Genomic DNA, 17,382 nt, shown 5'->3' on the forward strand with positions numbered 1-17,382 from the left:
CGTCCGCTCTCTGTGCATATTATCCATTTGAGTCAGTTGGGTTTAACGTCGCCTTGAACAGTATTCCAGTTATCTCACGGCGTGTTAGCTTAAAGTTGGAGGTGATGCAGGATTCAGACGTTTACCACTTTGGTGAAACCCACAACCACGGGAATGTTGCTGACAAACCTAGAAACATAATCGGTGAGAACCGGGATTCGAACCCACAGTCATGGGTTTCTGGCGTGCCCGAGGAACGCAACTCAGCACAGTGAATTGCGGCGTCTTAGACGACTGGGCCATGTTTGTTTTGTTTGTTTGTTTCTTGTTTAACGCCGCACGCAGCAATATTCCAGCTTTATGACGGCGCTCTATATATGAGTTTGTCTGGACCAGACAATCCAGTGATTGACATGAGCATCGATCCACACAACTGGCATACGATGACAGACTGGGTCAGGAGTGCATCCATAGTGCCCCCTCATCCATAGTGCCCCCTCATCCACAGTGCCCCCTCATCCACAGTGCCCCCTCATCCATAGTGCCCCCTCATCCACAGTGCCCCCTCATCAGGAGTCCCCCCTCATCCATAGTGCCCCCTCATCCACAGTGCCACCTCATCCACAGTGCCCCCTCATCCACAGTGCCCCCTGCTCCACAGAACCACAGAGAAGGTTTCGGATACATTAATAAACTGAGATCATTTGGATAGAGTTTATTGACGACAAAAAACTATACATACCTACATACACATATTCATCGTCTTATATGGTAAAACCGAACACGAAAAGATACGATGTCACAGAAAATACACGAGAAGTTTACTTTCTAGAAACTTCGTGTTCAAAATAAAGTTCATTAAGCGTCAATTTGAACTAAAATCTTGATCTTATACGCACTGGTTTATGCTTTCGATGGCAAAATAATAACCGTTTGGCATGAATGTATTTTGTTTAAGCTTCAAAATAGACTTAATTAACTTGACATAACAGTACGCTAAAATACGGTTAACAGACCCCAGGACCAAAAGAAAAGTATAACAGAGGACATTGACAGGGCGCACGTCCTCAGTCATGTTGTTTGGTACTCAGTCTATATATCAACTACCCTTTGAAAATATAGATATCAAATAAGTTTGGGATATAAACATGGCAAGGCCCGTCCCAGATGTATCTGAGTAAACACATGAGAAAACTGAATATATATGATCACAACGTCAACGTCAACTGCTTCATTGTTTGTTTGTTTGTTTGTTTGTTTGTTGTTTAACCCTGATCTCAGCAATATTCCAGGTATATGACGGTAAATAATCGAGTCTGGACCATACAATCTAGCCATTGATATCATGAGCATCGATCTCCGCAATAGGGATAAGGTGACATGCATGAACCAAGTCTGCGAGCCTGATCCCGTTAGTCGCCTCTTACGACAAGCATAGTCGCCTTTCACGGCAAGCATGGGTTGCTGAAGACCTATTATACCCCGGATCGTCACGGGTCGCCTATTTAATGAAATTGTGAACGCGAAGACATGTGCACGCGAGAAGGACATGCTTAATCCTATTCATGAACACCTGGTGATCCATCACATAATTAAATTTTTCTAACCCGGATCTTCAAGTACTCTGTGTTAACTAGATGGAACCATTTGACTTAAACTAATCCTCCAACGAGAAGAAATGAATTGCTGTAAAGTTTCATGAAATCTATTTGGCAGTTTTCACAACTGTTGTAATAGGCTACTAATTAATGTACATAAGAAAAAGGAATTTCGTCTAACAATATCTATATCTATTGTTTGATTAGGAGTGGACCTACAGTGTCTATATATGCAAATTACTAATTGGAATTACTGAATTTTGTCTAAGTTTCAAATTAAGCATACATTAACATAGCATAACATAACGGTTCGCGAAAATACGGATGACTAAATCTCGAACAAATGGAAAAGTATCACAGAAAACGTTGACATGGTTCACCTTCATATCAATTATATTGTTTGATACTCGTTCCTTTCACTACAGAGGCCCACTGTCAACAGCGCATGAGCCTTGTAATGTATCTATTCCTCGAGATTGAAATACGGCTGTTTCAGAAAGCCAGGTTTGACATTGTGGTACTGGTGGAACTCACTCTTGCGAATGTTAGCATGCTTGTAACTGACTTCGTCTTTCCTGAAATAAAAATAACAATATTAATAGTAGACACAAACGTCATACCCTTTTACTACTTATTACAAATCCATTGTACGCTTGGGACGGTATCATAAACATGTGTCTGAATCAATTCATCATTAATCATTATTTCGTGCAATCCCGTTAGATTTTTTATATGAATAATGTAACCCAACAAAGCCTCTAAGTAAACAGCCGGACAAAAGAAAGTATACACCCTGGTGAGGTGAGGTGAAATGAGGTTTAACGTCGCGTCCAAGATTATTGCACTTATATAGCGACGTGCATGTACGTGTGTTTGTTTGTGTGGCTGCTTGTACTAGTCCGGACTGATGCCGATTTATAGTGCTAGCTCACTGAGATACCATGCAGCAGTTTAGCATGAATACCCCACTCAGACACAGTATACTGACTCCGAGCCGACCAGTCCTTGTTTTAGCCCCTTAATGCCGAGCGCCAGACATGGTAACAACAAGTACCATCTTTTAACGTCTTTTGGTATGACGCGGTCGGGGATTGAACCCCGGACCTTCCGCTCTCCGGGCGGACGCTCTACCACTAGACCACGGAGGCGATTTATACACCCTGGTATGATGGTGGGTAACAATTAAAGAAACAAAGAAGTAATGTTTTTGTGTTTGGGACCTTAGCGCCGGTCATTTTCAATTTACATTTTTGAATTTAATTATTAAAAAATAAAAGTGCGTCATTGTTTCATGGCCTCCTCAGTAATCTCACAACCCTCAAGACCCCAATCCCCAGCCCATCCCATGAAAATATGAGCGTTCGTATATTGCACATGTACACAACAATAGAAAATATTATTTACAATTCCTGTTTAAGTCACGCCCTATTGTACATACATACGTAAGAGCTTCGTGTACATGACCAAACCCACTCATCAGTTACATCACCGATTGTCAGCTTAATGAAAGATGAACGTTTTACTTACTTACTTACTTACTTTGGAGATTTAACGTGCGCTTTCCGACTGATGCGTATTTCGCACACGGGCCCGGCCAGGCCATTTAATGTGTTTCCGAAAGGGGCGAAGGTGGTCTGTGCAACCCAAGAGGGGGGTTTTAGGGGTTGCTTATATAGAATTTGGGAATTTTGAGATTTGGAATAGATGCCGATGGGATTGGGGAGGAGAACTAAGGGAGCTGGGTATGGTGGATGTTTGTTTGTTTATGTGATTTTGATTTGGTAGGTTATTGTGTTTTTAGATGCGTTTTATTAGTTCCGTTTTTATTAAGAATACGCCTAAGGCCTTGAAGTTTTCTAGTTTATTTTGTGGGTTTAGTATTTCTTCTAGAGTTAGAGCCTTGTTTAGATTAAGGGTGGTTTGTAATGCGGTTCGATGTGTTAGGTAGTGTGTGCAGTGGATGAGTGCGTGTTCTGGGGTTTCTGGTTGTTTGCAGTGTGGGCAGTTACCTGTAGTGTGTTTTTTAAAAATTTTTAGGTGGTTATTTAGGTTGGTGTGTCCTGTTTGGAGTTTAGTGATTACTCTGTCGATTTTTTTGGATGGATGGAGAATTTTTGGTGAACGTTTTAAGTGACGCAGACTTATATACTTTGGTGAACACTGGTTGGAGCTGATAAATCGTGGATGATAATGAGGGCGAATCTAGAATAAGAACCCACGATGATCCAGGCCACTTATGGACCAACGTACTCACTACTACCTACAGGAGAACATAAGAATAGACATTTAACCATTAAATATGTCATGATGCGTTCAAGCTGTTTTATGAAAAGGAAGATAATTTATGGATGTCAACTGCTTTATTTTGAGTAACACACATCAATTATCCATAAATCCAAAACTTCTCTTCCTTATGTGTATCACTTCTAAATGCCTTTCAAAGGCTTATTTAGATATGGGCTAATTGTGCTTTTATGAATCGAAATAACGCATTTTATGTGTTAGTGAACGCATGTCACGCACAATTATAGGACAGTGGACACAGTGACGGATTATGAACGGATTCAGTGTGTCACGAACGCTTTATCCGTACATTACAGGGACGTTAGTTTTGCACAGCTGTGTAAATAATCACTAATTTACATGAATTCAACAGTGAAAAGGTTCACTTACGTTTTCTTGCGGCAACACACACACCACAGAATTCCAATAATGATGAGTATAAGCAGAATCCCCAAGGCTATAAACAAGCCAACAAGTATGCGCCCAACCAGTGTTGACATTGCTGAAAAATATATAATTTATAGCCGAGTTAATTGTTAATATATGATGTTGTTATTATAGCGCTATAACTGGGAACACACAGATTCGTATAAAAGTAACATTTTATGTAGTTTTACCACGGATATGTAACATACTGTATATCTCTGCATCATTTTTATTATATCGTTCAAGACTTTGAAGTTGGTTGAATTGGTACCGCAATATTCGTTTCAAACTATATTCGCTTCAAATTTCACTAGACCCATGAAGTTCCGGGTGGAGAATAGGCCTTCAGCAACCCATGCTTACCGAAAGAGGCGACTATGCTTGTCGTAAGAGGCGACTAACGGGATCGGGTGGTCAGGCTCGCTGACTTGGTTGATGCATATCATCGTATCTCAATTGCGCATATCGATTGTTAAGATGTCAATCACTGGATACTCTGGTCCAAACTCGATTACTGACAGACCCCCGTCATATGGCTAGAATATTGCTTAGTGCGGCATAAAACAAACACACAAATCAACCTTCCATGGATTTTTTATTAATGACAGTTGCGCCATTATGTTGTGACCTGACGCATCCTGGGCCCAGTTTCACAATGAGATAATAGCGCTAAGCCCGTCGTAAGTCTATGTTAAAGTATAGGCGTTACGCTAGTTACAGCACTACGATCGCTTTGTGAAACTGAGCCGTGCAGGTTCATTTAAGCACTGATCATTGCCATCGATTAACAATGACACAATCAACCATGCCCTACACTGTAAGCATCTGATCCTCGTCAGCCATCTCATACGACAAGAATAGGGTACTGACGATTTAAGGGGCGGTAGGGTAGCCTGGTGGTTTAAGCGTTCGCTCGTCACGCCGAAGACCTGGGTTCGATTCCCGACATGGGTACAATGTGTGGAGCCCATTTCTGGTGTCTCCCCTGCTGGAATATTGCTGAAAGCGGCATAAAAGCATACTCACTGGGGAGTTATTCGTCCCTGAATCCCCACCGGGGCATACTTACTTGGACAACTTGGCAACCGAGTACAGGTTCTCTTCATAGATTCAAAACGAGGTCCGCTGCAGTCGTTACCGCCATATTGGGGTGCTGGGTTTGTACAGGATCTTGTTCTGTTTACATTCTGGAATGCCGAGCCGCATGCGGCCGAACAAGGTCCTTCACTCCATGATGTCCAAACCGACATCCCGCCGTTAATTGCTGAATAAAAATATGATATACTAGTATACTTGTATGCAAGAAGCCATTAAACAGGCGGTGGAATTTTTCGGGAGAACAAGAAATACCTTTCCGTGTCGTAAGGCAGTAGTCGTTTGAACGGTTAATTGTTCTTTATCGGGTTAACTTTTCAAAAGCATACTTTTAATGGCAAAAAACTGTCGTGAGGTTACTTTATTAGTAAATGACATTTTGTTACTCGCTCAACCTTCTTTCATCTAATTTTGAAAATCACAAACGTATTAGTGACACAAATGATTTGAGTGCATCCCTCAAACTTATGTTTTCAATAAACTGATACGTCAAAATTATTCAACAGTACCAGGAAAGGAGTAAATGTCACCATTTCATTTATAGCAACTTAATTATATTTTTTGTCACGTAGTTTCAGAGCTACTTCTTGCTCCTTCATCAGGTGCATGCTGAGTGAGTGCATAGAGTGACGCCATAGATCCATGGATCGAAATGTACCATTTGTCTCGAGTAGGATTAGCGCGTAAAGCATATCATGATAACAATAAAGACACTCTGTGATAAGAATTGACTCATTCTTAGTTTTGACATAACGTGGTCCACGTTGGAAACATCTCTTCTTCACCTACATACTTCTCTATATGTTTCTACAGTTCGCATTTCTATTGGCGGTGAGTATGTATATCTAATAGCCTCATCTCCATGTTGATGTCGAGTGAAATCTTTTGATAGGCATTTAGAAGTTGGGAGAACATAAATATGCATAAAGAAGTGTCATTTATTTATGTTCTATCTACTTTTAAATGCCTATCAAAGACTTCAGTACCAAGACGGATGCATGTGTGATCCTTTTATCATCAATTTATTGGTTTAGTTTTCTGACACAATGTTGATATTTGGGAAAACAACAGTACCGGGACACTGCGCAATTCCACAGCGGAAGGTCTTTGTCTCTGTGAGTGAAAGAGAGCAGGTAACTCCGTTTGCTGGTGTGTCACAGCTCCGCGATCTGGTGACTGTCACCTCGGCTGCCGCACCACATGTAACTTGGAGTTGACACCTCGGAACTTCCCATGACGTCCACGGTGACACAACATCTGTAACTAGGATTGCGAAGACATATACATGGTCAGTTACGTAGAAAAACATCACAGTGCAAACGTTTATGAGAATCATCTACAAGCGTTTTTGAAGGAATATGCATCACGAAATCAAACAATAACAGTAGATTCATACCTCGATGAACTGTACAATTATCCTTCAACGTAACGTTAAACAGGTTACAAATTTGGTAAGCATATTATATCAACAGAATTTCCTGATATGATGTAGCGAATATTGAACTAGTATGTGACATGTAACGTACAAACAATACAGTTCGAGCTCCGTTATTACTCGAACATTGAAATCATCCTTACATATGTCAACTTTTGTACTTAAGTAATGCATACACTCTTCAAAAAAAAAAACAACGCACAGGTAGTATGTAGTTTACTGAACCTGACTACACAAAAATCCGGTATATAAATTGGATATATGTTATTGGAAAATGTTGGTGGCCTGATATTCGACAACAGGTGCGTCAAAACGCAGACATTGTCGATTTGCAATGTCTTAAACGGAAACAGTAAAGCAAAATGCAAGTGCAAGTTATGGCATTCGTAACTCGTGGTAGTGGCTATAAAAAGGCAAGCATAAGCCAATAATTTGTCATTCAACTGTCAACATTTTTTTCAAGTTCGAAAATGCCGAGACTCAGCGCTGCCGATCGGATCATCGACATAGGACGTATCCGCCACTTCAATGTCCACTACAACACCATTTGCCGCCTTTGGGACCGATACACACAGTTCAATTCCACTGCAGACCGTCCGAGAACCGGCCGACCAAGTGTTACCACTCCTGCACAGGATTGCTACATTCGACTGATCCACCTACGTCATCGCAATACCACAGCTACGGAGACTGCAGGACGCATCCCTGTTTTGAAGAGGATATCGGACCAGACCGTCAAGCACCGTCTTCGCGAGGCTGGAATCCGACCCAGAAGACCAGTTATCGTCCCTGATTTGCAACAGATCCCTCGACAGCGACGCTTGCGTTGGTGCCATACCTTACAGCCTTGGAATTTGAGAAACTGGAGACGAGTATGGTTTAGCGATGAATCACGATTTCTTCTTCACTGGAGATATGGAAGACAACGTGTTTATCGTCGTCGAAATGAGCGTTTTGCCCCATAATTCCACATGACAGAATTCGTACACTTATCCAGTCAGTGCCGAGGAGATGCAGAGCCGTGATTGCTGCCCGGGGCCGTCACATATACTGATATCAGCGCAACCTTGTGGCCTTATGTGACATGACAATGGACGTCTTCAATGCCTTTGTACAACGACAACATGTGACTATCGAGCTCCAGATTTTCATATTTCTATCTATGACATTAAATTAAATATATCGACTTTATTAGGTGCAAAACATTTACTAAAAATCAACAACCCATGAAGTTCCGGGGTAGAATAGGTCTTCAGCAACCCATATGCTTGCCGTAAAAGGCGACTATGCTTGTCGTAAGAGGCGACAAACGAGATCGGGTGGTCAGTGACGCTGACTTGGTTGATGCATGTCATCGTATCCCAATTGCGTGGATCGATGCTCATGATGTCAATCACTGGATTGTCTGGTATCGGGTATTTACCCATATTGCTGAGTGCGGCGTTAAACAACCAACAAAGACAAAGACATTAAATAGGCGCCAGTGAGTAAGGAAGTGTGAAAACTCAATCTAAAGTTCAAAGCATGGGAATCCATTGCGCATCATGTTGACAAGTAACGTGTCCACCATACAATTCCTGGAACGACTTAAACATGAATAAATGTATTCCCACTTACCTGGACAGGGCGTCGGAACACAGGTTTGTGTTTCTCTGCCAACTAGTGGGGAATCACAGAACTTTCCTCCAAATGCTGGAACAGGATTGGTGCATGTTCTTGTTCTTGTTCTGTGTTTTTGTGCGTTTGTGCCACACGAACAAGAAGAGTATGTATTCCAACTTGTCCACGAACTGACGTTGCCGTTAACTGTTGATAGAGGATCTTAAATGGTGTGAAAACATTCTGCTCCCAAAATTCTGCATCATTTCGGTTCGGAATGACTGTTGATATAGATGGTATTGTATGGACTAGAATAACTATCTCCTACGTAGGACTTATTATCTCCTACGTAGGACTTAGTATGGACTAGAATAACTCTCTCCTACGTAAAAGATAGGAAGTCAAACGTAGGAGATAGAAAGTCAAACGTAGGAGATAGGAAGTCAAACGTAGGCGATAGGAAGTCAAACGTAGAAATGTTCGTTCGTCACGCAGAACACTCCGGTTCGATTCTCCACATGGGTACAATGTGTGGAACCCATGTATCTTTCTGTCCATCTGAATTATACTGGAATCACACCCTAAATTATAGGACGGGCTAATGTCTGGATGAGGAAATATATTATAATATTAAACACAGCTTGGATAACTTGGATAATCTGATCGGTTGATAACGTTATTACACTGGATTTGGAACATTTCACTTCGTATGAAACATTTTCTTGATAAGCATCATTTTCATTCCCAGTCCAAAACTTAAATAGTGTCATTCAGCAGGGCTACACGAATATCTTATTTATCATATATATATATGTATTCGGTAACCGTAACAAGAGTGATTTATCCGACTGGGTACCCATATACTGCTGGGCTTAAACATGCATATTTTAAGATCTATATCATATCACGAAATAAAAAAACAAACTTTGAAACTTAATCATAACTATCTGGTATTTCGCTATAACTGTATATCAGATTAACTGGTATTTGGAACAAATTCTCCTAAACGTCTGTCATACTCTTCCTTACTAAAGGGGCACGGGTGGCCCAGTCGTCTAAGGCGCCGCGATTCGCTGTGCAGAGTTGCGTCCCTTTGGCACGCCAGAAACCTATGATTGTGGGTTCGAATCTCGGTTCGCCGAGATTATGTTTCTAGGTTTGTCAGCAGCATACCAGTGCTCGCAGGTAAACGTCTGAGACCTGCATCACTTCGGGTTTTCCTCACAAATTAAGCTGACACGCTGTGATATAACTGGAATAATCCAACTCACTCACTCACTCTTAACCAAAAATGCATATGCATTAAATAGGACTCCATCATATAATATTCCTCTGCCACGGGGGACTAGTCATGGTCGAATGCGCGTTATTTGTAGCCAGGAGAATCGCAGCGCTCTATGTGCTCTCTATGTGCATCAGCGTTCGGTGGCATTCCAATAAGGAATGCGGACAGACTAGTTGAACCAAATAACATAATTACATGAGATGTGTAGGGCCACAGCTTGGATTTCAGAGTCAAGGTGTCATTTCGAAGGACTATCTCTTTATACAGCTGCATCATCCAGTGTAAATTCAAATCTCTTTGTGTAGTAACGCAATGAATCTGTTTAGGTTAGATAGCCTTAGTCTTCGTTTCCGAGAAAACATAAATATTTACAGAATTCATACATCAGTGAAATTGACACTTGTAGTTTTTTGAAGTAACATAACTTTCAGACAAGTAATATAACTACATTTTTCAGGTGCAATTATTGTGTTACTGCGTATCTGTTGATTATGTTTGACTGATTTTAGGTTGACATGAAATATATATGTACAAAAATAATAACCATTTTCCAAAACATTTCATTACAGTTTTTGACAGCCTTGCTGATAACTGACAGTTCCCCACGTCGTTGCGGCCTTTTACAGTGTGGCAAATCATGGAAGTGCTGTTCAACATAAGTTCATTAAGTCAGCAGTAAATGGCCCACGAACTCGCTCATGGTAGATTGTCATTATTTAGAACTTCACGAGGAGCAATGCTGTCGTACGAGAAAGTTGGGATCGTTATAAATACGAATGCTTACCTGGACATCTTGGAATACTGCAGATCGTCTCCTTGGACTCAAGCAACGGCCCTGAACAATTGGCTGGCGTGAATGTACACTGCCTGTTTCTGTAGACTAGTTTGGTCACACCTTGTCCACACGTTTTCCCACAAGGAGGGTCTGTCCAATTCGTCCACTCCGAAAAACCTCCACTATCACCTGTAGTGAATATACAAGCAGTCAAAAATCAGTATAAAAACTAGTTGTGATAGGAAAACTCGATGTAATGCAGGTCTAAGACGTTTATCACTTTGGTAAAACACACAATCATGGCGCCTTAGAAACACCTGTGTCCCATGGTCAGATTTTTGGCAGGTTTTCCTTTGAATTGTTTTCATTTTAAAATTGATCTTTGTTGCAAATAATTCGAATTAATTCGAAAACCATGGGCATCCGACATTTCCCGTAATTCGCTGAAAATCGAATTCGTGAACATTATCATTTCCTCTCAGCGACGGTCAAATAGATCATCGCTGCGACTTCTTCATCAATTTCGCCTCTCGTTGCTATTTTCGGCTAGTTGCTCGTCAAAATGGGACCTTTTCCTTTTGCGTCAGTCTTTTGTAAATTTACGGGGAAGGGGGCAGCAGACGGCCACGACAACGTCGTATTTCCCTATGCAATTTACATTTACTCCATCGAGACGAAACAGTGGAACTAAGGCTTTGGGTTTTTTTTTAACATCGTTTATGTTGTAATAAACACACACAAGCAAGATAAATAATGACATTTTGCAAGATATATTAAAACCGAACTACCACCGCTTATTCTGAAAGGCATACATGTACGGTTTACAGCAATTACTTGTTATTATGATCAGGTGGTACGGTATGACGATCACAATAGCCAACTGAACATTGACAGTTCATCTCTCTGTTTCGGTCTTGGCCGTGGTGTCATCACTGTATCGTTTACTTTATATCGGTTCAAACTGATGTTTTCATTTCGCTTGGGTTTGTTTCCTTTTCATGTAACAGATAAACTATTATGAATAACACTGTTTATGTCTGTATATCAGATGTGTGAGGTGAAGTGAAATTGGGTCGCGTTCATTATAATGCTTTTAAGTCTCATTACAATTTCATCCCATCGGATCAACGATTGAAGGTAACGGAATAATATCCGTTGGCGTTCATGACAGTAGTATCCTGGAAAGCCGGACCGTACTGACGAGTATCATACAAGGACCTCACTTTTAAAATGTTTTTAAGTCTCATTACAATCTCTTCGCATCGGGTACCTATTCACTGTTGGGTGAGCAGAGAACAAAGTAACATCCCTATGTAGGGCAGGGCCGAAGCCAAAGAACCCTCAAGAGTCAGGTTTGCCGAGCGGCCACCTGTGGATCGTACAGCATTTACGAAACCTATGACAGGATTTGTAAATTGAATTCATGGTATGTCACCCTTTACTCAATGCGGTTTGTAATCAGCAAGTTACCTGAATCACATCAGAAGAACATCAGCCAAAAAATGTATCTGAAGTAACAAACTATTTTTAGTTTCATTACAACAGAAATAAATGTTATTGAGAACCATACTTCAATGTGGTACTTGCATGTAAGATGTGAGGACGTTACATACCTGGGCACCTCTCGTCCCCGCAGGATCTTTGTTGAGTTTCTTGAGATGGTCCTTGACATTGGGCTCCATTAAATAGAGGGCTGGGATTGGTACAGCTTCTGGTCCTGGTGAGCGTCAGCGTGCCTTGACATGTGGCTGAACATGCAGCACTGACCCACATTCCCCACTCGGAGAATCCTCCATTCACTATAGGAGATATATAGCAGTTTTATATAATTTACTTAAAAGAAACCATAATGACATAACTTTTGTTTGTTGTTTAACGGCGAATTCAGCAATATGCCAGTTATATGACAGAGGTCTGTAAACCAGACAACCCATTGCTATCATGTGCATAGATCCACGCAGTTTGGATAAGATGACACGCATCAACTAAGTCAGCGAACTTGACTTATAAGTGACGTCATCAAACGATGTGTGGCGTCATTTGTTTTCCTAAGGAAAGGTGTTTGGATCTGGAGACTCTCAAGACAAATCCGAAGGTAATAATCATTCTCAACTCCCTGGGGAGTATGCAATCTAGGTTGCCTTTGAGGCCCTAAAAGGTTAACAGTCACACTGCCATCTTATCCGACTGGGTACCAAGTCGGATAAAAAATCAAAACGTTGAGTCTTACCCCAAACCATTTGATATTTTTTGCAATATGCTGTATGTCAGATTAACTGGTATTTGGAACAAATTCTCCCAAACTTATGTCAAACTCATACATTTTCGTTACTTATGAGGGGCGGTCGGGCTCGATTCCCGACATGAGTACAATGTTTGAAGCCCGTATCTGGTGTACCCCGCCGTGATATTGCTGGAATATTGTAAAACCATACTCACTCACTCACTCACTCGTTACTTAATGTAAACGGGACTCCATCGCGACGCGTAATATTCCTCTGACACGGGGGACAAGCAATGATCGAATTTCGCCCCAAGACGCGTTATTTGTAGCCAGGAGAATCGCAGCGCTCAAAATGCTGAAAACCGGGCAGAAAACTGCATCAATGTTTTCGCTGCAAAATTCGAAGACATTCCAATGAGGAATGTGGACAGACTATTTGAACAAACTAACATTATTACGAAAGATGTGTGAGGCGATAAGTGAGGTAGGTCACAGCACGGAATTCAGAGTCAAGGTTTTATTTCAAAGGAATATCTCTTCATACAATTGCATCATCCAGTGTAAATTCAAATATCTTTGTTCAGTAGTGCAATGAATCTGTTTAGGTTAGAAGTTTCCCACATAACTGTTTTGTTTTAGAATTTATACATCAGTGAGGTGAGGTGAAATGGGGTTTAACGTCGCGTCCAAGATTATTGCAATTATATAGCGACGTGCATTCACGTGTTTGTATGTGTGTGGCTGCTTGTACTAGTCCGGAATGATGCCGATTTATAGTGCTAGCTCACTGATCGATGAGATACCAGGTCACAGTTTAACATTAATACCCCACTCAGACACATTATACTGACACCAAGCCGACCAGTCCTTGTTTTAGCCCCTTATTGCCGAGCGCCAGACAGGGTAACAACAACTACCATCTTTTAACGTCTTTTGGTATGACGCGGTCGGGGATCGAACCCCGGACCTTCCGCTCTCCGGGCGGACGCGCTACCATTAGACCACAGAGGCGGAAAAGTGATACAACTTTGTGTTCCAGGTGCAGTTATTGTGTTATTACGTATGTGTTCATTATGTTTGACTGATTTTAGATTGACATGGAATAAATATGGACAAGAATAATAACCATTTTCCAAACATTTTTTTCTGGCAGCCTTGCTAATAACTGTTAGTTCTCCAAGTCGTTGCGGCATTTTACAATGTAGCAAATCTAGTGCGTGCTGTTCAACATAAATAAATTCATAAATTTAGAAGTCAATGGCCTGCGAACTCGCTCATGCGTAGATTGTCTCTTTTTAGAACTTCACAAGGAGCAGTGCTATCGTACAAGAAAGTTGAGATTGATATAAATACCAATTTTTTACCTTGACATCTTGGAATAGTGCAGGGTATCTCCTTCGTCTCAACGTACGGCCCTGTACAATTAAGCCGCGTGAATTGACACTGCCTGTTTCTGAATGTTACCCGTGGTTACACCATACCTGTGCTCGCAGGTTTCACCGAAGTGGTAAACGTCTGAGACCTGCATCACTTCGGGCTTTCCTCACACCTTGAGCTGACACGCCGTGATATAACCGGAATACTGTTAAAAGCGGCGTTAAATCCAACTCACTTACTCACTCTTAACTACAAATGCATATGCATTAAATGTGTCTCCATCATATAATAGTCCTCTGCCACGGAGGACAAGTCATGATCGAATTGGCTTCCAAGACGCGTTATTTGTAGCCAGGAGAATCGCACCGCTCTATGTGCGCTCTATGTGCCAGGCACAAGCCATTTCCGGGCTGCAAACTGCATCACCGTTTTCGCCGCCAAGTTCGGTGGCATTCCAATGAGGAATGTGGACAGACTAGTTGAACCAAATAACATAATTACATGATATGTGTAGGGTCACAGCCTGGATTTCAGAGTCAAGGTTTCATTTCGAAGGACTATCTCTTTATACAACTGCATCATCCTGTGTAAATTCAAAGCTCATTGTGTAGTAACGCAATGAATCTGATTAGGTTAGATAGACTTAGTGTACGTTTCTGAGAATATTTACAGAATTCATACATCAGTGAAATTGACACTTGTAGTTTCTTGAAGTAAAATATCTTTCAGACAGGTTATATAACTACATTTTTCAGGTGCAATTATTGTGTTACTACGTACGTGTTGATTATGTTTGACTGATTTAAGGTTGACATGAAATAAAAATGTACAAGAATAATAACCATTTTCCAAAACATTTCATTATATTTTCCGGCACCCTTGCTAATAACTGACAGTTCCCCAGGTCATTGCAGCTTTTTACAATGTGGCAAATCATGAAAGTGCTTTTCAACATAAGTTCATTAAGTCAGCAGTAAACGGCCCACGAACTCGCTCATGGTAGATTGTCATTATTTAGAACTTCACGAGGAGGATGCTTTCGTACGAGAAAGTTGGGATCGTTATAAATACGAATGCTTACCTGGACATCTTGGAATACTGCAGATCGTCTCCTTGGTCTCAAGGAACGACCCTGAACAATTAGCCGGTATGGATGTACACTGCCTGTTTCTGTAGACTAGTTTGGTAACACCTTGTCCACACGTTTTCCCACAAGGAGGGTCTGTCCAATTCGTCCACTCCGAAAAACCTCCACTATCACCTGTAGTGAATATAAAAGCAGTCAAAAATCACAGCATAACAACTAGATGTGGGAGGAAAACTCGATGTAATGCAGGTCTAAGACGTTTACCACTTTGGCGAAACACACAATCATGGCGCCTTAGAAACACCCGTGTCCCATGATCAGAATTTTGGGGGCTTTTCCTTTGAATTGTATCAAAACACCTTGTCCACACGTTACACTACAAGGAGGATTTGTCCACTCAGTCCACTCCGTAAAACCTGCACCATCATCTGCGGCGAATATACAAGCAGATACAATTCACAGCATAAAAACTAGATGTTGAAATAAAACCCGAGGCAGGCCTTCTACGTTTACCACTTTGGTGAAAGTCACAAGGATTACACCTAAGAATCGAAGATCAGAATTTTGGAGCTTTTCATTTGAATTTTATTCATTTATCAAATTGATCTTTGTAAAACGTTGCAAATTCTTTCAAAATACGATTTCATAACCAAGGATATCTCAATCGATTCTAACTTCTACACCGACATTAGTCGTAAATTGCTGAAAAACGAATTCGTGAATAGTGTGATTTCTTTTCAGTGAGGGTCATATTCATCATTGTGTCATTGCGTATTTCAGTCATTTAACAACCATTTTTTAATCAGATTGACCAAAAGTTATTAAGAATTCAAAACGTCTGAACACCACAATCGATTAACTATTGTAGTATTAGAAGCCACAAAAATGAAACATACATTTACTCTTCTTTTAATCCTATAATTTTGTCACCAGGTGATGAAATAAAACATAAAAACGTTTTAAAAAATCGTTATCATTATACAGGAAATGGCACAATATTTGTAATTCTGCGTTTTGTAAATTGCCTCAGTGAAAATCTCAGTCATTTTACTCATTGACTGTAACATATTCACATATCGATTACGTTACCTTGAGAAGAGGAGATCTGAATCACTGTCAAAAGAGCCAATGTGAATAACACTCGTCGTTGTATGTCTCGCATCTTCGATAAGATACAGTGTGTTTATATAGTACAGGAAATACACATCTTATCCTCCTGGAGCTGACTTCCCAGTCGTTCTTCGTTTACTCTCATGTTAGGTAAAGCTTATTCAAGTTGTTGACTGTTAGAAACGCTCTGGCTATTCAGGACTGTACACAGAAAATCACGACATCATTGTGAGCATTCTTATATCTTAAGTTGACGGGTACTCTGTGTCCTAAATGTGTGCTTCTTGCCAATGGAAACTATTCAGCCATGACACGTTATACCATATGCATGAGGATAAGCATAAAGAGTCATTGTTGGCAGGGCTATTCAGCTTGAGGCAGACAGCGTTTGTTTGTTGGTATGGTTCCCACTTTCATACTGGCTGTAGTGTGTGGTTATTGTAAACGGGGTTTCCTTTGGTACGCAAAATAAAGTTTACGTGTCAGATCACTTTATATACATTGAAGAGCTGTGAGGTAGTGAGTGTATTGGGGTTAACGCCGCTCCGTGTGGTATTTCAGATATGCAATGGCGTTTCGGGTTACTGTTGTAGAAAGTGAAGAGTAGCCAGGACACACATTTACCACTTTGGCGAAGCCATGGCTATCCAGCACGGGTTGTGAGAGGTAAAATCGTGGCGAATCTGGAATTCGAAACCACGATCATCGCATCCTGGCACCACAACGTGACACAACTCTTCACAGGAAAACGCAGCCTCCTACATGTATGTCAATTACCCAGTCGTTCCTGTTCCTGAAGAGAGATGTTGGTATATAAGATATGTTCTCATGAAAAAGACACTTTATTTTAATGTACATGGAGTTAAATTCACTCATATTTTAGGTGAAGATGCTGTTCTTGTTTAAAACGACAATTTCATTATCAGAGGATGGGTGGTCCAGTTCGCAATTCACTGTCAAGACTTGTGTCCGTACAAGTCGACCAAATGATGAGTGGTAAATGTCTGTTTGGACCTGCATCACGTTGGGCTTCTCTCACGCATCAATCAGCCCCGCCTTGGTATAAATGTAATACGGTTATGTAACACCACCCCCTTTCGTTAAGTAGA

The 17,382-nt window shown here is 41.0% G+C and overlaps 1 protein-coding gene across 1 annotated transcript; it reads right to left on the reverse strand.

The window, feature by feature from the left end:
- Positions 1-696: 696 nt before the first annotated feature.
- LOC139462261 (coadhesin-like) lies at positions 697-16,481 on the reverse strand. Its single transcript, XM_071243861.1, has 9 exons — positions 16,253-16,481; positions 15,158-15,337; positions 12,089-12,274; positions 10,485-10,664; positions 8,434-8,622; positions 6,456-6,644; positions 5,356-5,550; positions 4,251-4,362; positions 697-2,152 (listed from the first exon to the last, which is right to left on the reverse strand). The coding sequence occupies exons 1-9, from the start codon at positions 16,323-16,325 to the stop codon at positions 2,041-2,043; spliced, it is 1,416 nt and encodes a 471-aa protein (XP_071099962.1). The 5' UTR covers positions 16,326-16,481; the 3' UTR covers positions 697-2,040.
- Between the last annotated feature and the right edge of the window lie 901 nt (positions 16,482-17,382).

Source organism: Haliotis cracherodii, unplaced genomic scaffold (assembly GCF_022045235.1).
Source record: "Haliotis cracherodii isolate W230 unplaced genomic scaffold, xgHalCrac1.p SCAF_15, whole genome shotgun sequence".
Lineage (NCBI taxonomy): Eukaryota > Metazoa > Mollusca > Gastropoda > Lepetellida > Haliotidae > Haliotis > Haliotis cracherodii.